The sequence below is a fragment of the Neofelis nebulosa genome, chromosome 8 (genome assembly GCF_028018385.1).
Source record: "Neofelis nebulosa isolate mNeoNeb1 chromosome 8, mNeoNeb1.pri, whole genome shotgun sequence".
NCBI lineage: Eukaryota > Metazoa > Chordata > Mammalia > Carnivora > Felidae > Neofelis > Neofelis nebulosa.
In genome coordinates this window covers 14,988,550-15,014,865 of record NC_080789.1, presented here as the reverse complement: position 1 = coordinate 15,014,865, position 26,316 = coordinate 14,988,550, and the positions used below count along the sequence as shown (strand labels likewise).

General features: G+C 40.6%; 2 protein-coding genes across 2 annotated transcripts in view; one reads left to right on the top strand and one right to left on the bottom strand.

The window, feature by feature from the left end:
- Positions 1–24,584, top strand: PWP1 (PWP1 homolog, endonuclein). Its single transcript, XM_058741503.1, has 15 exons — positions 1–205; positions 2,702–2,760; positions 3,369–3,553; positions 5,142–5,227; positions 5,328–5,424; positions 10,805–10,915; positions 11,773–11,903; positions 12,522–12,583; positions 18,083–18,179; positions 18,842–18,903; positions 20,340–20,451; positions 22,025–22,115; positions 22,206–22,327; positions 23,334–23,439; positions 24,225–24,584. The coding sequence occupies exons 1-15, from the start codon at positions 134–136 to the stop codon at positions 24,332–24,334; spliced, it is 1,503 nt and encodes a 500-aa protein (XP_058597486.1). The 5' UTR covers positions 1–133; the 3' UTR covers positions 24,335–24,584.
- Positions 22,024–26,316, bottom strand: part of PRDM4 (PR/SET domain 4) — a 48,269-nt gene continuing 43,976 nt past the window's right edge. The window contains exon 13 of the transcript XR_009265376.1: positions 22,024–23,544. The gene's annotated coding sequence lies outside the window, so the exon portion shown is untranslated. The remainder of the gene's footprint in view (positions 23,545–26,316) is intronic.

Below are 26,316 nucleotides of genomic sequence, written 5' to 3'. Positions count from 1 at the left end.
AGAGCCCGCGCGTGCGCCGTGCGCAGGCAGCGCACCGGGGCTTGTGCGCTGAGCGTGCCGGCTGGGAGTCGGCGGGAGTCCCAGTGCTGCTGGGGGCGAGTCTGTAGCGTGAGGCGCCCTTGAGCTGAAGACCATGAACCGCAGCCGCCAGGTGACGTGCGTGGCCTGGGTCCGCTGCGGCGTGGCCAAAGAGACTCCGGACAAGGTGAGGCCTGGTCACTGGAAGGTAGGGGGAGCGGCCTCTTTGCAGCATCCTCGGTCAGCCCCGCCTGGAGAACCGGGACCCTCTACACGCGCGGCCTTGGCCTGGCTGCTGTGACTGGACGGGGTGAGGCCGGCTTTGGCCTGATTGTCGTGAGGAGGCCTGAGGCTCCCCGGGCCTGGGAGTTGGGGGCCGCGCCCCCTCACGGTCCCCTCCCCCGAGTCCAGCCCCACCCCCGAATTGGCCGGCACGTGGACCTCTTCGGTGGGAGGAGGGCGGGGTATTCCTCAGAGTGGGAAATCTCCCCAAAGCCTTCTTGACAGCACCCTGGCTTCGCGCACACCCCAGTGCGTTTTCAGGCATAACTGGAAGAGGGAGCACGTGTGTAAAACCACTTTCCACTCCTGCGTTCGGAGGAGTGAGCGGGATGAGAGGTGTAGGGTAGGAAAACTGGTGTGGAGACCATGATGCCGTGAGGCCTGGAGTTGAATGAGGAATTTCCTGCAGCGATCCAAGTGAGATGTTGATGCGGCAGTGGGGGATGAGAGGTAAACGTGACACATTATGAAGGAAAGACCTACAGAAGTTACAGAATGAGTTTGTAGTGGAGGTATGACTTAAATTGTTCAACTGATACTGACAAGTGCTTTCTGCGTTTTGGGCATTGTTCAGGGTCTGGAGATAGGCATAAACAAAACAGAAAGATTCCCATCCTTTATGGAGTTGACAAGTGCAAGTATGTCAGTGGGAGTAAAGGAAGGGGCGGGGCGTTGGATTGAATGTAATTGGACCCGTGATGACCAGAGATGAGAAGTGATAGGAATGTAAGTGGCGGGGACGTCCAATTAACAGGAATGAGGGATTGGAATAGTCCCCGGGAGGTGTAAATTCCACTAAGGCACAGACTTGCTTGTTTTATTCACCAGTATTTGGCTCCAGTGCATATTTATAGCGGGGCCAGAAAATGATCTCATTAGGAGTTATTGAAAGAGGTAATAGTTGTTAGTAAAAAGGGATATATAGGCTTTTAAAGGCTATATGAGTTCCAAACATGTCTACATACTGGAACCACTTGGGGGCGCTTCAAAAAATACTGATGCCTAGGATGTCTGGCTGGCTCAATTGGTGGAGCATGCGACTCTTGATCTCAGGGTCATGAGTTCAAGCGCCCCCCACCCCCTATTGGGCATAGAGCTTACTTAAAAAATACCGATGCCTGTGCCCCACTCCCAAATACGTGATGTAATTGGTTTGGAGTGTTAAAAGATTTCCCCCATGTGATTCTAATTGCCAACATGTTTGGGAACTGCTTGAAGAGTTTATAGGAAGAAGAGGTGAGTTTATGCTACAAAATTCCAGAGAAACCCAGATCAATGAGAATAATTAGAAAAATAAGTATCTTAAAAGGGGAGGGGGGGGCGGTGCCTGGCTGTCTCAGTCCCTTAAGAGTCTGACTTCAGCTCAGGTCATGATTTCGCAGTCCATGAGTTTTTGAGCCCCTCGTCGGGCTCTGTGCTGACAGCTCAGAGCCTGGAGCCTACTTCGGATTCTGCATCTCTTCTCTCTCTGCCCCTCCCCCACTAACACTCTGTCTCTCAAAAATAAATAATCGTTAAAAAGAAAAAGAAAAAGAATTATCTTTTAAACTTAAAAACCCTTAGCTTCTGGAACAATGGAATGTCACCCCTCGAGGATTTCCATATTACTAGAGGTGGTTTAGTGCAAACTGAGTGAGTGACTGATTCATAGTCTTTTATCAAGGATCCCTACCATAAGCTGAGCATTGAACTATATGCATAAACACACAATGACAAGTGGGTTTCTGTCTTCAGGGAGCTTACAGTTTAGCACTGATGGGGTGTTTTAAAAGGTACTGAAGCACTGATTAGGCGAAAGGTGCAGTTTTGAAGAGAATGATTCCAACTTTGTACAGGATCTCCCAAGTGGAGAGGGTCTTAAAGGCAGCTAGAAAGATGGAACTGGAGTGTGGGGCTAGAGAAGGGGGAGTTTGGGGTAATCAGTTTGTAAGTAGTAGTTTTAGTCTTCAGAATGAATGAGTTTCACAAGAAAGCAACAGCATGATGAGTGAATCGTTGGCAGTGAGAACCAGAAAACGAGCAGAGGAGCAAGGCAAGGATGGTTTGTTTAGGAATACCCACAGGGAAAATGAGAAGTAACCAAGAAGAAAACAGAATAATTAAAAGAAATGAGATGAGCTATCATAGAAGTCAGTTTATGCAAGTCAGTCTTTTTTGGAAAGTCTGGGAAGAGGTAGACTGAGCATAATTTTTTTTAACAGTTTGAGGTAGGAAAGGATTTAATTACATAAAGACATGTGAAAACTCCCATTTACAGTGAATTTAGAGAGTCTAGATTGAAGTTTAATTCTTGATGTCTTTTGAAGTTATATTTTACATTAGTTTGCAAACTTCTTTGTAATTCAGAGATTTAGAATGATTTCCTTAGCCATGTCTCAATGAAATGTTTGCTCTCTTACAGGTAGAGCTTAGTAAAGAAGAAGTAAAACGTCTCATTGCTGAAGCAAAGGAAAAATTACAGTAAGTTTAAGATTGTTGATAATCTGTGGCGCCTGGGTGGCTCAGTCGGTTAAGTGTCCGACTTCGGCTCAGGTCATGATCTCACAGTTTGTGAGTTCAAGCCCCGCGTTGGGCTCTGTGCTGACAGCTCGGAGCCTGGAGCCTGCTTCGGATTCTTTGTCTCCTTCTCTCTCTGCCCCTCCTCAACTTGTGCTCTGTGTCTCTATGTCTCTCAAAAAATAAAAAGAGGGGCGCCTGGGTGGCGCAGTCGGTTAAGCGTCCGACTTCAGCCAGGTCACGATCTCGCGGTCCGTGAGTTCGAGCCCCGCGTCAGGCTCTGGGCTGATGGCTCGGAGCCTGGAGCCTGTTTCCGATTCTGTGTCTCCCTCTCTCTCTGCCCCTCCCCCGTTCATGCTCTGTCTCTCTCTGTCCCAAAAATAAATAAAAAATGTTAAAAATAAATAAATAAATAAAAAATAAAAAAAAAATAAAAAGATTGTTGATAATCTACTTTAGGTAGACTTTAAAGTCTAGGTGAAGTGGAAGTCTTAAACAGTGATGACAGGTGGTCTTGTTATTGAATGGTACCATTTGGGTGATTTCTTTATCTTTTTGTTCCCTTGGCATAGAGAAGAAGGTGGCAGTGATGAAGAGGAGACAGGCGATCCTTCGGAAGATGGCATGCAGAGTGCACGTACCCAGGCACGACCAAGGGAACCCCTGGAAGATGGTGACCCAGAGGACGACAGGACGTTGGATGACGATGAACTGGCTGAGTATGACCTAGATAAATACGATGAGGAAGGTGACCCAGGTTAGAATTCACTCACTTCTTCTGGTTTTTAATCACAAGCTTCGTGTATTAGATCATGCTTCTAGTGTTGCAGACCTTTACTGTGAGATTTCGTTGTCCTTTATGCCAGTTAAATAATCTGGCTCAAGGCTCAGGAAGATCGTGTGTTTCCTAAACTAGTTTAGAAAATAAGCTAACCCACTAATTTAAAATCTAAAAAAAACACAGTATCATATATTTTATTGTAAGTAGTGAATATAACCTGTAACTTGGGTTGGAGGATGGGCAAAATGGGTGAAGGGGAGTGGGAGGTACAAGCTTCCAGTTATGGAATGAATAAGTCATGGGGAGGGGGATGAAAGTTACAGCATGGGGAATATAGTCGCAGGTACTATAATAGCATTGTATGCTGACCGTCAGTAGCTACACTTGTGAGCATGGCATGATGTATAAGAGATGGGAAATCCCTGTGTTGTGCACCTGAACCTAACGTAATACTGTGTTTCCACTATACCTGAATGAGAAAAAAATTGTTTTAATCTGTAACTCGTTTCTCTTTGTGTTAATGAGAGAGGAGTTATTACCCCCATTTTACAGAGAAAACTGAGGCTTACACAGATGAAGTAACATTACCAGTGTGACACAGCTGCTGAACAGTGGAGCTGAGGGTTGAACATTCTCTTGCTCTAAAGCCTTTATTCTCTCCGTGTACTTCATTAGATGCAGAGAATAGTGTTTTCCTTCGGACTCGGGGTTGTGGGCCCCTAACCTTGCTCCCATCCTGCTAGGACAGAGTGCCATGGGAATACAAAGAAAGGAAGAGCTAACCCAACCTGCAGAAATGGCATTCAGAAGCTGCTTCCTCATTATCCCCACACTATGTGGACTGTTGGCTCTTTAGCATCCAGTTGAAATTCCCATGTCTGTTGCCGGACAAATGTTCAAGACTGAATCGTCCTCTTCCTTAAAGTAGCTTCCCCCAGCAATTAGAGTATCTTTCTTCTCCTGAGTTTTCCATTATTTGGGGTGTACTCTGTGTCACCCTTGCAGATAATGCCATAAGAGAATGCCAGTTGGAAGTACGTTTAGTGGAAAAGGCACAGTAGTGGTTCTTTCAGAGTCATATGGCAAATTAGCATATCAGCAGTTCTCAGAAATCTTGCAATAAAGAAGCCCATTTAACTTTGTGAAACTCACCATTTTTTAAATTTGATTTGACCAGGCCACCCTTATTTGTATCAATTCTAGTGTTTTAGGGTAATTTTATCTCCACATTTTCAAGGCCACCTCTCTGTAGCACTTTTTAATAATGACTACAAGGAGCAAGTTAGAGAATCTGAGCAGAGTTGTAATATTTTCTAAGAGAGAGCTTCACAGTTTAATTCTTTTATTGGAACATTGTGAATACCAAGACTATCAGATACGCAGTCCAAGATCACATATAAATGGCTTTTAAATTCCTGTTGATTACTCAGTATTTCCTTTCCTGACTAAGGATGATCCAGTTAGTTATGAAATAGACAGTTGGAGTTTAGTCTAAATATTGGATACTGTAGGAAAATGCTTTCGTCAAAATGACTTACTGGTTTCAATTTATGAATTTTTACAGATACTGAAACTCTTGGTGAGTCTCTTTTGGGTCTTACAGTCTATGGAAGTAATGATCAAGATCCTTATGTTACTCTGAAGGATACGGTAAATACTTACATGGCTTTTCTAATTATGCTTCTTAGTAAGTCTTTGGGAACCTTACCAAATATATGCTTCTAGTTAATGACTTTTTCTTCCCACTTAGGAACAATATGAACGTGAAGATTTCTTGATCAAGCCCAGTGACAATCTCATAGTCTGTGGCAGAGCTGAGCAAGACCAGTGCAATTTAGAGGTGCATGGTAAGTGGGGGACATCGCTTGCAGAAAGGTCCTCTAAGATTAAAATAATCACTATAGTAGTTGCTATTATGAGTTTTTAGGTGCCAGGTCCTACTAGATTTCGTTTCAGTTACGTGGTTAATTGCATATAGTCTACAGAAATTCTGGTCATTGTGCCTGGGCGTGTGTGGTCTGGTCTGTCACTTTGGTATCTGGCTTTATTTATGGAAATAGGTTTCCTGGAAGGTGCTAATGGGGTTTTTAAATCTTTTATCAGAACATTTTTGCCAGTTTTTCACTCCCCTCCTCCCATCCTCCCCCCACCCCCCACTGGAGAAAACCTAGAAGTAAAACAGAATGAAAATGCGGGAAACAATTATAGTCTCATTACCCTACGGTAACTTGTTGCCCTGGTTTTTTACTGCATTCTCTTTTTTGGGTATTTTCTCTCTATGTGGTAAAGATTACCTTTAAAAGACAGGTTTTTATCCTGCTTTCCACAGTCAATTCAACTGTTTCCCTTTTTGCAAAACATGTTATTTATTCACAATAATTCAATGCTAAGGTCTCCATTCCTCTGGTCACCTTTCCCAGTTCAAGGAATGTTTGTACCACTGCCAGAGGTGAACGCTTTGAATCTGAAGTAGGCACTGACTTGAATTTTTCATTTTCATTTGGATTTTTGTATCAGATGTATTTAATGTTGATATTTATTCAACAAACATTAAATAACTGTTTTCTAAAAAATAGACCTTGCAAGATGTCTACAATATTCTGCCTCTAGATTTTCCCTTTTGTTTTTCTTGCCCCTTTTCCCGTGCACACATCCTCAGACATGTCTTTCCTTCTCCAACAGTCTTCTATTCATCTGTCTTTAAAATCCGAAGCTCTACAGATACTATTAGGTGAAGGCCTTTTATTATAGGAAATATAGCTGCATAGCTCAAAAATTAAAATCTTCAGAGTACCTGGGTGGCTCAGTTGGTTAAGCATCCAACTCTTGGTTTCAGCTCAGGTCGTGATCTCACGGTTCCCGAGTTCAAGGCCCACCTCAGGGTCTGCACTGACAGTACAGAGCCGGCTTGGAATTCTCTCTCTCTCTCTCTCTCTCTCTCTCTCTCTGCCCTTCCATCTCTCTCTCTCTCTCTCTAAGTAAATAAATAAACACACACACACTAACTAACTTAAAAAAAAAAATTAGGGGTGTCTGAGTGGCTCAGTCACTTATGTGTCTGACTTGGTTTCGGCTCGGGCCATGGTCTCACGGTTTGTGAGTCCAAGCCCCACATTGGGTTCTGTGCTGATGGCGCAGAGCCTGCTTGGGATTCTCTCTCCTCTTTCTTTGACCCTCCCCCACTTGAATGCACATGCTCTCCCTCACTCTCTCTCTCAAAAGTAAACATTTTTAAATATATATATTTTTTAAAAATTAAGATCTTTATGTTTAATGTTTTTTGACATCTTCTAGGTTACTTTGTCACTTATTCGATTTCGTAGCTTGGATTTCTGGAACTCTTTAAGGCTGCCTGCAGGAAGCCTGTAGATTAAGCCATTTTAATCCCCTAGCCCATTGTAGATCTATTTATAAAATGAAAAGGCTTTAAATAGCAGATACCTCAGTGTGAAGTTATTCTTCTAATGATCTTTGATCTTTATGTATTTCAAATGAAAACCATGTTGGTAAAATTTTTAAAAGACCATTTTTTTTTTTTAATGTTGGCTCTGTGCAGCTATATCTCGCCATCTCTCTCTCTCTTTTTTTAAGACCAATTCTAATTTCAGAAAATTGAAACTGTTTGCATTTGCCATCGATTTTTATACATTCTGTGAGAGCTTACTGGAGTCATTCCTTTGAATTTAGTATCAGGAGTTAAGTTAAATAAAGCAGTTGCGTTCCCCCTTCCTTCTAAGCTAGGTCAATAAGGATATATATTTTTTTTGGATTTGGTTGGATCTCCAAATTATTCAGCATATCTCTAATCAAGAATGAGTTCAAGGGGCTCCTGAGTGGCTCAGTCAGTTAAGTGTCCAGCTTTGGCTCAGGTCATGATCTCGTGGTTCGTGAGTTGGAGCCCCACAGTGGGCTCTCTGCCATCAGTGCAGAGCCTGCTTCAGATCCTCTCTGTCCCCTTCTCTCTCTGCACCTCCCCTGCTCATGGACATGTGCTCTCTTTCTCTCAAAAATAAACATTAAAAAAAAAAAAGAATTCAAAATTGCACTCTAAAGCTGATCTGAATGTTGATTTGACATGGCTAAAAGAAGATTGTTTTGAAGCATCCTTATCCTTTTTATCTAAAATGTAAGCTGAGTACATTGACCATAATTGAGATTCTTGCAGGATCACAAGCTTATCATTTTGAACATATGTCTCAATGTGAAGTCATATGGAAGTCACATGACATGGAATCTGCTGATCCCAGGATCTATCCCAGATGCAGAAGTTTGAGGACTTTTTTCTTTTTTAATTTAAATTCCAGTTAATATACAGTATAATATTAGTTTCAGGTATACAATGTAGTTATTCAACGCTTCCATATAATACCTGGTGCTCATCACCACAAGTGAACTCTAATCCCCGTCACCTATTTTACCCTTTCTCCCCACCCCCCCTCCCCTCTGCTAACCATCACTTTGTTCTCTGTAGTTAAGAGTCTTGGTTTGTCTCTCTTTTTTCTCTGTTGCTCATTTGTTTTGTTTCTTAAATTCCACGTATGAGTGAAGTCATACAGTATTTGTCTTTCTCCATCTGACATATTTCATTTAGCATGATGCTGTCTAGCTCCATCCATGTCACTGCAAATGGCAAGATTTCATTCTTTTTTATGGTGGGCTAATGTTCTATTGTGTGTCACACTCTACATCTTTTGGGTTTTTTAAGTTTATTTTGAGCGAGGGAGGGGCAGAGAGAGGGAGAGAGAGAATCCTGAGCAGGCTCCGTGCTATCAACACAGAGCCCTCTGTGGGGACTCAGTCTCACAAAATGTGAGATCATGAGTTGAAATCAAGAGTCAGACTCTCAACCGACTGAGCCACTCAGGTGCCCCTATACCATATCTTTTTTATCCATTCATCAGTCAATGGACACTTGAGCCGTTTACATAATTTGGCTATTGTAGATAATGCTGCTATAAACAAGAGGTGTTATAAATAAGAATTCACCATAGCTGCATTTTCAGTTTCGTGGAGGAAGACTTTATTAATTATAAGGAAAAGGAAGTATAAGTAAACAAGAGGAAGAGAATTACAGTAAACAAAGAGGGAGAGGTATAGAGAACAGAGAAGGCTTAATACATCAAGTCGGGTACTTATAATAGCCAGCCTTCCGGCTGGGGAAGCCCAGCGGCGAACAGCCTGGTTGGAGTCCCAATTGAGGTTCCTGGGCAGAGTGTCCCCCAGGTGAGATTTCCAACTAGCTGCTCCCTAGGGGCAATATATGTATGTGTGTGTGTGTGTGTGTGTGTGTATACATATGTATATGTATATATGTATGTATATGTGTATATATGTATATATATACATATATACACATATACATACACCACTCGGGTGTGATTTATGTTTAGTCATTAAGTTTGCCTAAGTGCAGTCCCAAGTAAGCTGTTTTTTCCTGTTTCTCTTATGGTATCAACAATCTTAGGAGCCCGGGTGTCTGCATATTCCTCTTCCCTCCCTGATCCATTCCAGGGGGACAGGCTGGTCTGGCTCAGGGAAGAATGTGAGGCACGTTAATCCCTCTTAGTGTCAGGAACAGAAGGGCCAGTTTTGATCCTGAGGCCGGATACAGAGTGTAAGCCAACTAAGCCCCCATGATTGTGTATGTGCGGCTCCAGGCAGAAATGCGTAAGTCACACAACATCTGTACAGAACACCAGGGTGCATGTATGTATCACTTTGTATTAGTATTTTTGTTTTCTTTGGGTAAATGCCTGGTAGTGCGATTGCTGGATCATAGTAGGGTAACTCTATTTTTAACTTTTTGAGGAACCTCCACACTGTTTTCCAGAGTGGCTGCACCAGTTTGCATTCCCACCAACAGTGCAAGAGGTTCTCCTTTCTCCACATCCTCGCCAGTACCTGTTGTTTCTTACGTCATTGTTTAGCCATTCTTACAGGTGTGAGGTGATACCTCATTGTAGTTTTGATTTGCATTTCCCTGATGATCAGTGATGTTGAGCATCGTTCCATGGGTCTGTTGGTCATCTGGATGTCTTTGGAAAAACATCTGTTCATCTCTTCTGCCCATTTTTAATTTGGATTATTTGCTTTTTGGTGTTGAGTTTTATAAGTTCTTTATATATTTTGGATACTAACCCTTTATCAGATATGTCATTTGCAAATACCTTCTCTCATTCTGTAGGTTGCTTTGTAGTTTGTTTTTTTTGTTTTTTTTTTTAGAGAGGGCAAGAGCGGGGAGAGGGTAAGAGAGAGAGAATCTTAAGCAGCCTCCACTCTTAGTGCGGAGTCCAACATAGGGCTCAATCCCACAATCCTGGGATTATGACCTGAGCCAGAATCAAGAGTTGGACGCTCAACCAACTGAGCCACCCAGGTGCCCCTGCTTTTTAGTTTTGTTGATTATTTCCTTTGCTGTGCAGAAAATTTTTATTTTGATATAGTCCCAGTAGTTTATTTTTGTTTTTGTTTCCCTTGCCTCTGGAGACATACCTAGAAAGTGGTCTGAGTAATCTTTTTAAAAAATCCTTGGCCTCTCTTAATAATGCTTCTTTCTAATAAAAGCATATTTGGAGGAATTTCTGATTGGGTTCTATTTTATCAGTGTTTCATTATATAATTTTTGAAAGACTTTTTAGTCACTGATTTTAATGGTATTTTGTGCTCCTTAACAGTATAACTGAGAATGATAAGGAGCTGATTCTTTTACTTGTCTGATTCCAATAGTAGTCTCAAGAGCTTTATTTACATTGTTGGTCTCTAAATATTAAAGAAGCAATTTAAAAAATAAAAGTAAGTAATTTTCGACAAGCTTTGAGATTTCTAAGTACGAGTTCTTTCTCTCCAGTATTATTTTCTGTTTCTTCTTATAAGCAGATAGAACTCTAAAAGATCGTAATGAAGTACTCCCTACGGAGCCCTTATGAGTGTTTTCTGTAGCGGGCAGACCGGAAGGTAGGACTGTGTGAACAGTGCGCATGCAGAGTGCTCAGGCAGATGTCCATTCTCTGTCCTTGCTCCTGGCTCCTTGGAGCGCACCAGATGACAGGAATATATGAGATTTGCACAAGTTTTGCTGAGCAGTAACATCTTTGGAGACTCCTTTTAATGCCATCAAATGTGTCTCACTTTAAGCCCATGGCTCCGGTAGGTTTAATAGGGAGAGTCTGTTCAGTGGGATGTGATTTCTTATTCTCATGCGATAAAGTCTCATCCCAATATTTTCAGTTTATAATCAGGAAGAAGATTCTTTTTATGTGCATCATGATATACTGCTGTCTGCATACCCTCTAAGCGTGGAATGGCTGAATTTTGATCCTAGCCCAGATGATTCTACAGGTAACTAGAACAACTCAGATGGCTCAGTGTTTCCTGGTCCTGTATGTGATTCCATAGCGTAAGTCATGTGTCCTGTGTGAATGTTTTCACAGTTGATGATTTTTTATGAAGTTAATGTTACTTTATGAAGTTACATAGTTCTTAAAACATAATCACTTAGTTGTTTTGAGTCTGCATGTGTCTGGACGTCAGATAAAAAAGAGGTGGCTGCTCCACTGAGGGCAGAAGAACAGGGCCTGACAGCATTAGCCTCTGTAGAACTGGGTGAAGTTTAAAAAAAAAAAAAAAAAAAAAAAAAGCCCAGCATAAAATAGCATGAAGTGTCCAGGAGTTTAATGGCGTGACTGTTTTCAGAAAGCATCAGGTAAAACCAAAATGAAGAGAGAATTAGGTTCTCATGTTGGTGTTTTTGGCCACAGCTGCACATTGCTAGTTGCACCCCCTTCTCCCTAAGAAAGGTGAAATCTGGTAATACTCCTACCTTACATCTTGTTGGCCAAGCTTATTCACATTCGTGATCTGATTAGATCTTCCTCCTCACAACACGGGTGGAGGTGGCAGAGGGTTTTTGTTCTCCTGACTTAAGTGAGGACCCTGGGCCAAGAGACTGAGCCCTCGTTATTCAAATTATTGTCTAAGGACCAGCAGCACAGTATTGACATCACCTGGGAACTGGTCAGAAATGCAGACCTAGGGCCCCCCGCTCAAGAATTTCTGAAACAGAATATGGATTTTAAAAATATTCAGGTGGTAACACATGCATATGGAAGTCTGAGAGAAACTACTCTGAGCCGTTACTCAGTCTGCAGTACAGTATTTTTAATTATTTAAATCAAACACCTCGTTTCCTCCTGTAGGAAATTACATTGCTGTGGGAAATATGACTCCTGTTATTGAAGTGTGGGACCTTGATATAGTGGACTCTTTAGAGCCAGTCTTCACACTTGGAAGTAAACTGTCAAAAAAGAAGAAAAAGAAAGGAAAGAAGGTAAACAAGTTAATTACTTAAAACTCCAACGACAGATAAATTTACTGGTTGGGGGGACAAAGAGAGCATACACTTTTTCAGTTAGACACTTCGGTGGAACAGGACAGATAGTTATGAAGTTACTGTGGTTTCTGGTTTCAAAAAGCCCATCCAAGAAAAAACTGATCTCTGATTCCCACAAAACTTCAATTGGTACATTATACATCCTTACACAAAACAGTTTACTTACTCTTTGGTTATGATCCTTTTTGATAGGTGGTAACTATGCGTGCTAATATGCTGGTTTTGAACTTTTGAAAAATTTCTATTTAGCCTTTAGTATGTTGAATTCCAAATACCCATGGTATTAATTCCTGTAGCTTTGAAAACTTGACTTTGGGGGTGGGGGGTGATATTTATAGAACTGTACCACCTAGATTAAGAACGACTACAGTTTCTCTTCTGTAAGGAGTATTTATCATGGGTCTCTAATAGGAAGACAAGGTATTTCTTTATCTAGGTCTTCAAGCAAGTTTGCTTAAGATGGAACAATAACCTTAAGATTGAAAGAATCTTTCAAATTAACCCATCAATTACAGGGGCACTTTAATACAAAAAGTAACTAAACAATTATTACAGAGTTCCTCAGCAGAGGGGCATACCGATGCTGTCCTGGACCTTTCTTGGAATAAGCTGATCAGGTAAAAAGCAATAACATTTGGAGGATTGTTAGAGACTGTAACCACTGTCCTCTCACCTCATGCCTACACCTGTCTCTGTGTTGTGCATTGGGGGTCTCTGTGTCCATGTCTTCTTTCCCTCTCCTGCAGTATGTCCACTTGAAGGCAAGAGCTCTGTTGTCTGTATCCTTGCGGCCCCCACACCACCTGCCAGCTCTACGCTTGGTGGGCGTTCGGGCTCGTTACATACGTGGCGAGCAGGTGCCCTCTCCAACACCACTGGAAAATTGTGTGTGTTGCGGCATCCACGGTGCCAAACTGTATCTCCTCCTGGGAGACGTTGCCCTCACTTCATTTAGTTTTCACAAAATCTCACCCACATTTGTTAAAATTTATGTAATTGTGGTAAAATATACATAATATTTACCATTTTTAACTATGTTTTAAGTGTATGGTTTATTGTTATGCAGCCATCATCGCCATCCAACTCCAGAACTTTTTTCGTCTTCCGAAACAGAAGCTATGTGCCCTTGAAACCAGCTCTCCATTCTGGCCACCCCCAAGCCCTACGACCCACCACTCTACTGTGTGTCTCTGAATTGACTCCTCCGATTACCTCATACGGGTGGAATCCCGGTACCTGCCCTTTTGTGACTGGCTTCTTTCACTTAGTATGAGGTCATCCGTGTTGTAGCATGTGGCCAGCTTTCCCTCCTCTTTAAGGCTGAATGATACTCCATTGTACATATAGCCCACATTCTGTTTGTCCATAAATCTGTCTATGGACACTTGGGTTGCTTCTACCTCCTGGCTGTTGTGAATAATGCTGCTGTTTTGCACATTGGTGTAAATAACATGGGTGTACCAATATGTGTTTTCAGTCCCAGATTTCAATTCTTTTGAGTATATACCCAAAAGTGAAATTGCTGGATCATGTGGCAATTCTGTCTACCTTTTTGAGGACCACTCTTCAAGTGCTTATTGGCCACTTGTATATCTTTGGAGAGATGCTGACTCAAGTCCTTTGCCCCATTTATGAATTGAGTTGTTAGGGTTTTTTTTACTGAGTTGTAATTCTTTATTCTGGATAGAATCCCTCATCAGATTTACAATTTGCAAATATTTCCCCCCATCTGGTGGATTGCCTTTAACTCCTTTGATAGTGTTCTTTGATGCACAGAAGTTTTTAATTTTGACGTAGTCCATTTATTTTTACTTTTGTTGCCTGTGCATTTAGTGTTCTACCCAAGAAGTCTTTGCCAAATCCTTGTCATGAAGCTTTTCCCTTAAAAGTTTTACAGTCTTGGGCGCCTGTGTGGCTCAGTCCGTTAAGCGTCTGACTTCGGCTCAGGTCATGATCTCACGGTTCACGAGTTCGAGCCCTGGGTCGGGCCCTTTGCTGACAGCTCAGAGCCTGGAGCCTGCTTCGGATTCTGTGTCTCCCTCTCTTTCTGCCTCTCCCCCACTCATTCATTTTTCTCTCTCTCTCTCTCTCTCTCAAAAATAAATAAAAACGTTAAAAATTTTAAAAAAAGTTTTACAGTCTTAGCTCTGGGTTTAGGTGTCTGACCCATTTTGAGTTAATTGTTACACACGGTTTAAGGTAAGAGTTCCACTTACTTCTTTTGCATGTTTCATCTGCATATCCTTTATATTCATCGTTAACAGTTACCCCAAAAGACCATTTTCCTAATAGCATAGTCGGCTTGAGGGGCTACTAAGGCAAAGAAGGTAAGCATTAGGTTGAGGGGTAAAAACAAACTGGGTTGTCCGAGGCACATTTTCTTAGCATTTCTATTACACAGGATACTTTGGAATTGTGAGCATTCTGGGGAGAATCCCAGCGTGCTAGCTTACCAAGGGACATCTGCATCTCGTTTGTGTTCGGACCTCTTCAGAGTTAGAACCTTTTGGTGAAATGGACCCAAGAAAGTTATGTAGGTTAGTATCTCCCAAATTTAACCTGCCAGTCAGAATCTTCTGGGTGACCCTTTAAGGTACCAGTTCCTAGGCTCTCATCCTCTCAAGATTGAGTCAGATCTGGAGCAAGGGACCAAAAATCTGTTGTGCTTTGTTTTATTTTGTTTCTGAAAGCTTCTCCAAGCTTTGTCTAAATTGGGCCTGTTCTGATGAATGGGCAGATAAATAAGAGATCAAATATGAGTGTACCGTGCTTTGAGGAACCTGTTCATTTACAGATCTGAGCTGTCACAGTAATTACACAAACTAAATTTTTATTATATAGCAGGTGTTACTTTGGGTAACTGGAAGTTTGTTCTGATGGAACAGCCCCTCATCATCAAGTCGATTCCACAGTCCCTGTCCCCAGCCACGGTGGCTCCCTCTTCCCGCTCACATACTGCCAGCCCCCCTGCTCTTGTCCCGCCCCGTCTGCGCTCACGTCTCCCTCACTGCAGTGCCTCCTGTGTCTTCATCCCGAAACTCTTCTGCTTTCTCCATCTTATTTTAGGCCTGGGTCTTCCTTTGCCCTTTCTTTACCAAAAAGGTGCAGAATGCTTTTATTTTTTTTATTTTTTTTATTTTTTTTATTTTTTTTTAATTTTTTTTTAACGTTTATTTATTTTTGAGACAGAGAGAGACAGAGCATGAATGGGGGAGGGTCAGAGAGAGAGGGAGACACAGAATCCGAAACAGGCTCCAGGCTCTGAGCTGTCAGCACAGAGCCCGACGCGGGGCATGAACCCACGGACCACGAGATCACGACCTGAGCCGAAGTCGGACGCTTAACCGACTGAGCCACCCAGGCGCCCCTGCAGAATGCTTTTAAATACTTTCCATCTTCTGGTGCAGAGGGTTTGGGATCATGGTGAAGAACAACATGCTGATGTTGTCTTCGTTGGAGACCTTGGTTTCTCCTAAAATGCTCCCAGTGACCAAATGCATGTTCTCTGCTCGTACTCTTATTGAAGAGTGCCCTTCTTGGGAATGGGTAGCAATTGGGAGTTTTGTGGGGAGGGTATTTATTTTTAAGCCTCATACAAGAAGAATTTTAATGTGGAAGGAATCTCAGATGTTTGAGAAAGGACTAGGATGAGAAACAAATGTACCATAAAATTCTTAACTTTCAATGCTGTTGGCAATCATTGAATATAAATAAAATATTGGGAATTTAACATTTAGTCTGTGACATGCCGAGGACTTAAAACATTAATGGCTTGTTTATGGGACTTAATGTTAGAAGGTTTGAAATTCATTGAGTAGGGGAAAAAGCTAACATGATCTGAATACACATGATCATCTTAAAGAGAACCCTACCCGTGTCACTGAAATGGGAGTAATAAAACTGAAAGCAGTTTGTATAATGGAAATACTTCTTGAGGAAATAATATCCAAAAATGAACCCATTGACATTTTAACAGCATACTAGTTTTCTGAACAAATAACTACTATCACTAATGACTTGATTCTGTATCAAGCCATGTCAAACTAGATATTGAAGAATGAGCTTTCAATTTCAGGAATATCTATATTTTTACAAGGAGAAAAGGCAGGCAACTAACATCAGGGGCCTACTGTATTCTGGTCATTCAGCCATGTGCTTGAATAGTAATAACTTTAAATTGATTGTAGCATTCTCATTGGTAGGCAAGGGGGTGTGACTGACTTTTAAGTCTTTAGCTAAGTCTTATAGCTAATAAATGGCAGCACCAGAAATCCGTCTCAGGTTTCCTGGGCTCCAAGCCTGTGTTCACTTATAGAACTACATTATTAGTGCTTGATCCCTAAGAGATAGGCAAATTGGTTTTTCCTATTAATAGCATTTAATGCTTTTTTTTTGTAAAAAAGTTGAGGTATAAATTTACATGTCCTAAAATTCACTCTTTAAAGTGTGCAATTCAGTGATTTGGAGTATATTCCCAAAGTTGTACAATGATCACCACTGTCTAATTCCCTAACATTTTTATCCAAAAAGCAATCCAAACCATTAACAGTCATTCCTCATTCTCTTGTCCTTCCAGCCCGTGGCAACCACTGATCTTCTTTCTGTCTCTATGGATTTGACTGTTCTGGACATTCCTAGAAATGGAATCATACCATATGTGGCCTTCTGGGTCTGGATTCTGTTACTTTGTATAATCTTTTCAAGGTCCATCCTATTGTAGCATTTATCAGTACATCATTCCTTTTTATTGCTGAATAATATTCTCTTGTGTGGATATACCATATTTTGTGTATCCATTCACCAGTTAATAGACATTGGCTTGTATTTGCCCTTTGCCTATTATGAATAATGCTACTGTAAACATTCATGAACAGACTTTTGCACAGACCTGTGTTTTCATTTTCTAGGATATATACCTAATTGCTAGGACATAGGGTAATGTGTGTACCGTTTACATTCCCACCAGCAAGGTAGCTAATTTTTGTTTTGCTGGCACTTCTTGTTTGTCTTTCTCATTATAGTCATCCTGTGAGTATGATGCTATCCCATGTTTTCATTTCCCTAGTGAACAACTTTTCACATGCTCACCAGCTATATAGATCTTTCGAGAAATGTCTGTTTATATTCTTTGCCCATATTCTAATTGTGTTATTTGTCTTCTATTTAGTTGAGAGTTCTTTATATATTCTAGAATCAAGTCCTTTATTATCAGATATATGATTTACAAATATTTTCTCCCATTCTGTGGATTGTCTTTTCAATTTCTTGATGGTATCATTTGCAATACAAAAGTTTTTCATGTTGATGTTTTATTTATACCTCTTGTTGCTTAGGCTTTTTGTGTTATATCTGAGAAACCATTGCCTAACCCAGGGTGCAGAGATTTATACCTCTTTTCTTCTGAGAGTTCTATAGTTTTAGCTCTTACATTGGTAGGTCCATGCTCTCTTCTGAGTACAGTGTGAGATAGGGGTCTAACTTCATTCTTTTGTGTGGGGATATCCAGTTGTCCCTGAACTATTTGTTGAAAATACTGTTCTTTTCCCCACTGACCAGTGAATAATATGAACCTTCTTGTCAGAAACAAATGACCATAAATTTGAGGGTTTATTCTTCATTCTATTCTGTTCACCTGTGTGTCTGTCCTTAAGCCAGTAGCATATTGTTAGGATTATTGTGGCTTTTCAGTCCATTTTGAAATCCAAACTGTGAGCTTATCAATTTTGCTCTTCTTTTCCAAGATCATTTTGGCTATTCTGAGTCCCTTGCATTTTCATATGAATTGAAAAACCAGCTTGTTCATTTTCTGCCAAAAAAAAAAAAAAAAAGTTTGCAGGGATTTTGAAAGGGATTAATTGAACCTAGATCAGTGTGTAGATGGCAGAATTTCTGTCTTAACAACATTGTCTTCAATCCATGAACATGGGATATCTTTCCATTCATCTAGATACTCTTTCTTTCAATAATCTTTAGTTTTGTATTTAAATTTTGAATTCTTTTTTAAAATGTATTCTTATGTGTTTCATTCCTTTTGTCGTTATTGAAAATGGAATTCTTACATTTAGTGCTCTTGACTTTAAAAAAAGATTACCTGATTTTTCTCCTCCCTTTCTCAGAAACGTGTTGGCAAGTGCATCAGCTGACAACACTGTAATTCTGTGGGATATGTCCTTGGGGAAACCAGCAGCTAGCCTTGCCGTACACACAGACAAGGTATGGTGATTGAGTGGATAAAATGGATTCTAAAAAAATCTGGGACACATATTGGCTACAAATAATCCCAAACATTTATGTATGGCTTTTTGTGAATTACAAAATGCTTTAACATACTGTCTTAGTGGATCCTCACAGAGCCCCGTATGATATAATTAATTACCCACCTTAGAGATGCAGACATGAAGACAAAAAGATGAAGTGACTGGAAACACTAGTACATTATAGCATGTTTACCAAGACCCTAAAAAGAGACAGGGGTGTCAGTCACCAGATGAGGTTAAAGAATGTAACAGATGTGTTACTGCAGAACTCGGGGATCTAATGTGCTGGTGTACATTGTGGGGCTTCCGGAGTGTGTGGAGTTGTCCAGGTAAGCTTGGCCACTCCCTGTTTTGTTCTGCACATATTTAGCATTTGAGGGACATCTGCATTCTGTGAAACACAACTTGAGAAATGCTGCATTATGTCTTTTAAGTGACTGCTTTTATTTGAAAATGTGTTTTGTCCTTTTGACTATGTAGTACGTTTGTTTCTTTAAATAGTACTACGTTTCAAAGGAAAAATTTATGGAAACATTGCCAAATTGATTCTGTTGAGTATTAAGCAGTTTTACCAAAACCAAACAAACATAGATCTGTTTTTATGTTTCCTTCTTTTAGGTCCAGACTCTGCAGTTTCATCCATTTGAAGCACAGACTCTGATTTCTGGATCCTATGATAAGTAAGAAAATACTGTAGGAGTTATCCCTACTGTTTTTATCCTCTTGATATGATTTAAAAAGTATCACTTGATGCTCAGAATATATTACTGAGTGTTTAAACTTTTAGTAATACTTAGTTTTTTCCCTTTGAACTTTGGTTCTTTCAGTCTGCATGGGAATGTGTTTTTGTCATAATAATGTAGTTCCTAACTAGCAGCTACTTTGATTTTTAGAGGGTGTATGAGTTACCCATTGCTACGAAACAAGCTATCCCAAAATTCAGTGACTTAAAATAATAAACATGTATTTCCTATACCACTGCAACATTGAGCTAATCTAGGCTAGATTCAATCGGAGGTCTGCTAATCTTGGCTTGTTTTGGTAGGGCCATGAAGATTCATCTCTCCTTGTGTTTCCCATCCTCGTGGGACCAGTGGGCTAGCCCACACATGTTCTCAGGCTGAGGTCAGAAGTTTAAGCAGGGATACCAAGGCCTCTTGAGATCTAGGCTCAGAACTAGTATACTTCTGTCTTGCTTTCTTGGCCGAGCGAGATCACATGGAGCAGGAAATGAACTCTGCCTTTATGGAAGGATTCCAACATTATTGACTGAGGGCATGGATTTAGGGACAGCTGAAGAGTTAGACCCATTACAGTCCATCACGGAGGGTTTCTAGTCATGTGTCTGCATCTTTTTATGGATTGGGTCTGAAGGTAGAGATAGCTAATAGAAGCAGAAACCAATTAGCAGTCTTTGATTCCTTCTTCTTCTTCTTCTTTTTTTTTTTTTTAATCTATTTTGAGAGAGAGAGCGAGCCCAAGCAAGTGTACTTGGGGAAGGAGCAGAGAGAGAGGCAGAGAGATAATCCCAAGCAGGTTCCACACTATCAGCGTGAAGCCCGACGTGGGGCTCATACCCACAAACCAAGAGATCATGACCTGAGTCAAAGTCAGATGCTTAACTGACTAAGCCACCCAGGAGCCCCGGGGTTCTTATTTTTTTGAAGAGTGATAGGTTTATATTTTTTGGTTGGGATTCATTCAGAATCACAAAGGTGTATCCATTAGCTTCCCCCAGCACAGAAACCTACTTGTAGAGAGTAAATGTAGCTCAAACATGGGTTATCTGGCTCTGAGCACTGCTGGGAAAGGGGAAATTAAGAAGTTGTCCTGTCTTTTGCAGATAGGATTCATCTTGTAAGTGGAGGGTTCAGCCTGGAGACAATTAAGGCTACTGTGATATCCAGAGCCACCAGTGCCTTCAAGTGATAGAACCAGAGTCTGCCAGTTAGTGAAAATCAATTCCTCTTTTCTGCTTTTAGAACCTTAAAACTGTCTGTAAATAATTGGATCTCGAGTTTGCAGGGTTGTTTTATTACCATTTCATTATAAATAAACATACAACATATAGAAGAATTGAACTCTTAAAACCCTGACTTTGCTTGTCTGTGTTCAGGTCAGTGGCTTTGTATGACTGCCGAAGTCCAGATGAAAGCCATCGGATGTGGCGTTTCAGTGGGCAGATTGAGAGAGTGACTTGGAATCACTTTTCACCTTGTCATTTTTTGGTAAGACTACATACTACTGTTTTGCTTATCCAGGTTGCTAATGACTTATTTTTTTAAGGTTATTATTTAGAGAGAGAGAGACTATGGGGGGAGGGGCAGAAAGAGAGCGAGGGAGGGAGAATCCCAAGCAGGCTCCACACTGCCAGCACAGAGCCTAATGCAATGCAGGGCTTGAACTCAAGAACCTTGAGATTATGACCTAAGTGGAAACCAAGAGTCGGACGCTCAACTGACTGAGCCACGTAGGCTAGGCGCCTTAGTAACGACTCATTTTAATTCCACTGTAGAGAGAATTTCTGAAAAGCTTTTTCTGTTGTTTTGTTTTCTTGAGTAGGCTCCATGTCCAACATGGGGCTTGACCTCATAACCCTGAGATCAAGAGTTGGCATGCTCTGCCCGCTGAGCCTGCCCTGTTTTTCTGTATTAATCTTGTGAAGTATTTAGATCTAAAGATAAAAATAATAACATTCCACTGACATTTCAATCCATGGAGAAATAACATCCCAGCTTTCATCCAGAAGATTAAAGAAAGTGTGGCACATCCATATAGTTCCTAACTTTCGTAAAGTACATATCTAGTGCTTTATAAATGAGAGAACAACCGCTTTCTTAAATATGTGGACAGTTTTAATAAGGTTCCTGAAACAGTGATTCTGAGAACATTTAATCTCAAAGGTGCTCAGAGGTGCAGTGTCGCTCCCAGCTGTTACCTAAAGCCAGACTCCACTTAACTGTGATCGGGAGTGAGGTCCCGGTTGTATTTGAATGCCGTATTGTACATTGGCTCTCGACACTCCAGCACACATTTCCTGAGGTTATTTGCTGACAAGTTGTCATTGGTACTAAAATCACAAATATTTAGGAAGATGGGAAGGGATTACAATAAAATGGTGTAACCACCTTCCCACGCCTCCCAAGGATGAGACTTCTGTCCTCTTCTGTTTTTGTCCCCTTCCGCAGCCCTGGCTTCAAGACTGAGTCACTTGTCCTTTTTTTCTCCTTTTCCTCTAATGGCTCTTTTGCCCTCAGCCCATATATAGGCTCAAGTCTCTCCCATCCTGACTAGGTCTATCTCTTGGTTCCTTCTTTCCTGTCCCTTTCTTGGAAGTGTAACAACCCCCTGCTGCCTTCCAGTCCTTAGCAGATTAAACCTTTCCACCAAAATGTTGACACCATTCATCACTTTTCTTCAGAAACACAATTTCCTTGGCTTCTCTGACCTTTGTTATGCCCTTCTCCCTCTGATTCTTCTGTGAGTTCCTCCTCAACATGTACCTTAAATGACTGTGCCCACCCGCCCCCCACCCCCAGGCCTCTGTTCTCTTGGATCTCACCTCTGCTTCCACATCTCTAACTGTAGTCCATGCCATGACCAGCACTTTGTCCTCATACCCAACTGCAGAGTTGTCTAAGAGGTGGATTAGTTCACGTAGGAACAAATTCAGCTTGTCCACAAGTAAATTTTGTAATAAGCTCCTCAGGTAATAGCTGGGTTTCATTATAACTTACATTGTTTACCCATTGCTAAGTTTTATTGCCATGTAGCATGATCTTGCCCATCTTCTCTTTCCAGGCCAGCACAGATGATGGCTTTGTGTATAATTTGGATGCACGTTCAGATAAGCCAGTTTTTACACTCAATGCACACAATGATGAAATCTCCGGTGAGCAAGAATAGTGTTTCATTTCTTTTAACTTAATGATAAAGTAAATCTTTATGTCAGAGTCTGAACTGATCTTTTATCTTCCTTCAGGTCTTGATCTAAGTAGTCAAATCAAGGGCTGTCTTGTGACAGCATCAGCAGACAAATATGTGAAAATCTGGGACATATTAGGAGACAGGCCAAGTCTGGTTCACTCTAGAGACATGAAAATGGTAAGACTCTTCTCTGGGCATTTTTTCTGCTTTTGACCTGTATTGTCATCTTTCCCTAGGAATCACTGCATTAAAGAATGTGGATTTGTTGGGAAGTTAATTTTGAGCTTAGTTCAATTTGGTGCCAGGTTTATGACTTAATCTTTGATTTCCCCTATCTGGCTCCTTTCCCACCTGACATGATTAACAGTTGCTTGGTAAGAAGAGTGGAAAGAGGCTTGTCTGGGACTCAAGTGGAATGGCCACGGTTTTCTTTTTTTAACTCTGAATTGAGGAGTTAAAATCCAGGCAAGCTTGGACCGTTAGGGCATTGCAGCTATTAGGGTCAGCTTATTTAAGCACTGCCTCTTTGCATAACTAGTTTTGACTACACTGAAATTGATTAGCATGTAGTAGGAAAAATTCAGAAGTAACCAGAATTCATTTAGCAAATATTTAAATGCCAGGCACTGAGTTATATAATTGCATATGCAGATGTTTACAAACGTATGTGAGAAGGTAGGTTACACACACAATTACATGGTACTATCCCATGCTTATATTTGAATGCTTAAGTCCTTACGAGATCTTGTCCCAAAACATGATGGTGATTATCTTAGTGATTTTTATACTTTTTCGTGTTTAGATTTTCCATAATGTATATGCATTACCTAGTAATAAAGGTAAAAAAATTAGAAGTTTAAAAAATGATTCAATGGTGACCCATAGTAACATCGTTGCTTAAAAGGGAAAATAAAGTTTCTGGGAATACTGAGCAGATTAGAGACCTGAGTGGTCAGAGTGCACATATCCTCACAGAATAGCCGTATCATGCCGAACTTGTCTGGCTTCATTTTGTAATATTCCTTCCACCTTGACTCTGAACTACTTCATAGGCTTAAAAGAGATACTGGTGAATTGGTTTTCTGTTACCATTCAGATAGGTTCATATAGATAGGAACAGGCCTTTACATTGGTGTTTTTTGGAAAGACTGAAATCATTAACCTTCTGTTTTCTTCTTCCCAGGGAGTTCTCTTCTGTTCTTCCTGTTGCCCCGATTTGCCATTTATTTATGCTTTTGGAGGTCAGAAGGAAGGACTTCGGGTCTGGGACATAAGCACAGTCTCATCAGGTAAGAATCTCAATTTCCTTTATCTGAACGAGTTCTCTGTGGGCTAACACAGAGTGTGTGGCTTGAGTATATTCGGTAGATCCAGTGTTCATCCTGTAATATAGTCTGCTTGGGAAATAGACAAGATCACATTTAATTTGGAGATGTTCATATTCACAAATAAATCTGTCTTCATAATTTAAATGTAAACTGCTTTAAAAATATTTTATGACAAAATTTGAATTTCTAGAAAAGCTGGAAGGAAATGTAACATGGTCTCAAAGAATAGCCCTCCTCTTCCCAGTGTGAATCATCTGCCTTTTCTCAACTACTTCGTACAAACTCCTGCCTTCCTCAAGAGACCACTCACCTCCCTTCAGGGGAACCTGGCCACTTATTTATTATTTGGAGTTAATCTGGTTTGTCCTATAAACATAGAAGACATAGTTCCACTGATTCCTGAATCTTCCATGTAGAGAAAAGGTCCTAAATCCATAAAAAGTTCTCTGCTGGTTATGATACAGAGAAAGATGAAAGAAGAAACACTTTATCAAGGTGGATTACATAATCCAGGACAAAACACAGAATAAATGGTAGACCAATCTAAAACACGATTAACATCATTCAGAATGTTACCTTAGACTTCTTGGTAATTTCATTTCCCATTTATAAAGCATCAAATATATTTTCATAAACTAATTTCCACACTAGGGCAGAGAATCATACTGTTAATCTCTACATCTCTATTTTATATTATAGGTTCTTAATTTTCTGATCTGGTAATTTCTTAACTATTTGTGTTTTAGTAAATGAAGCATTTGGAAGACGAGAGAGGCTTGTTCTCGGCAATACAAGAAGTTCATCTATTAGTGGCCCTTTTGGGAGCAGGAGCTCAGACACACCAATGGAGTCTTAATGAGGATCATAAACTTTTTACTACTTTAACTCCGTTTTTTAAAAAGCTAGCCTAAAAACATCCATGTATGGCTACAGCCATGTAGTGACTGAAACAAATTTCATCTCCTACTGCCAGACATTCTCCTGCAGCTATGGGGGCAGCACAAACAGGGTTGATCTTTGTGCTTGCCTTTTAAATGTGGTGTTTAGGGCTCCCACTGCATTTCTTAAAGAGGGTAATAAAAACAAAAAAAGTCTTTAAAAAATAATTCCTTAAATATGCCATCTGTCATAGGTAACCTAGGTTTGTAAAATAGTCATTTATGGAATTTTAGAAGAACAGTGATTTGGCCAAGATTTCACACTAGCCATGAACACCCAGGAATTGTTCTTCCTGAGTTGATTGATGTTGTTCTCCAGTTAATGTTCATGATTTTAGGAGTGTTCTCTATGCTACTCGTAAAGTTTAATCACTAAATTAAAAGTGGCCTGCCTCCCCCCGCCCCCCAGCATGGTATTCATTGTTATCAAAGACAGGGGGCACAACATTACGATGGTATCAGTCCAACAAGAGGCTAGAACATCCGTAAATATCACAACCTATGGGGCGCCTGGGTGGCGCAGTCGGTTAAGCGTCCGACTTCAGCCAGGTCACGATCTCGCGGTCCGTGAGTTCGAGCCCCGCGTCAGGCTCTGGGCTGATGGCTCGGAGCCTGGAGCCTGTTTCCGATTCTGTGTCTCCCTCTCTCTCTGCCCCTCCCCCGTTCATGCTCTGTCTCTCTCTGTCCCAAAAATAAATAAAAAACGAAAAAAAAAAAAAAATATCACAACCTAAATATATAAAGCAAATATTAACAGACCTAAAGGGAGAAATAGTAATACAACAATAGTAGGGGACTTTGGCCTTAACAGACATGTACAGAACATTCCCTCCAGAAGTAACAGAATACACATTCTTCCCAGGTGCACACAACACATGTACCACAGAAAGCTTTAATAAAAAATAATTTCCACACTAGGGCAGAGAATAAATTGCAGAAAATTGAAACACCAAGTATCTTTTCTGACAATAGTATGAAATTAGAAAATTACATGAAGCAAACTGGAAAATTTTCAAATATGTGGAAATTAGATAACAGGCTACTGAACAGCCAATAGATCAAAGAAGAAATTAAAACATACCTTGGGACAAATGGAAATACAATATACCCAAACTTCAGGGATACAGCAAGAGCAGCTCTAAGAGAAGTTCACAGCAGTAAATGCCTAGATCAAAAAAAGAAACTCTCAACCTAGTTTTACAACTCCAGGAACTACAAAAAAAAAAAATGAAGCCCAAAGTTAGTAGAAAGGAAGGGAATAAAGATCAGGGAGGAAACATGTGAAACAAAAACAGGAAAAGATCAATGAAACCAAGAGCTTGTTTTTTGAAAAGATTGACAAACCTTTAGCTGGACTAAGGTAAGGAAAAAGGATGCAAACTCAGACACGAGAAGGAAGTTAACAACTGATACGCCACCAAAATGCAAAGGGTCATAAGCAACTTCTGTGAATAGTTATAGTACAACAAATCAGACAACCTAGAGGAAATGGAAAATTCCTCAAAATATACTACCTACCAAGTCTGTATCAAGAAGCAAAATCTAAAGGGACCAAATTACTAGTTAGATCAACTCAGTCATCAAAAACCTCCCAGTAAACAAAAATCAAGGACCAGACAGCACCACGCGTGAATTCCACCAAACGTTTGAATAAGCATACTTAATCTTCTCAAACTCTTCCAGAAAATTGAAGAGGAGGGAATACTTCAAACTCATTTGATAAAACCAGCATTACCCTGGTACTAGACTAGAAAAGGACATCACAAGAAAATTATAGGCCAATATCCTCATGAACATAGGTGCAAAAGTCCTCAAAACACTAACAAAATTTAACATTAGACGGATCAGACATCATAATCAAGTGGGATTTACTCCAGGAATGCAAGGGTGGTGCAATACC

Bases quoted from the DNA above. Each gene is read 5' to 3' on its own strand.
- PWP1 (XM_058741503.1), top strand. From the start codon at position 134: ATGAACCGCAGCCGCCAGGTGACGTGCGTGGCCTGGGTCCGCTGCGGC. The intron at 5,425-10,804 runs GTAAGTGGGGGA...CAATATTTTCAG, and splicing joins GTGCAATTTAGAGGTGCATG to TTTATAATCAGGAAGAAGAT. The intron at 22,116-22,205 runs GTGAGCAAGAAT...ATCTTCCTTCAG, and splicing joins ACACAATGATGAAATCTCCG to GTCTTGATCTAAGTAGTCAA.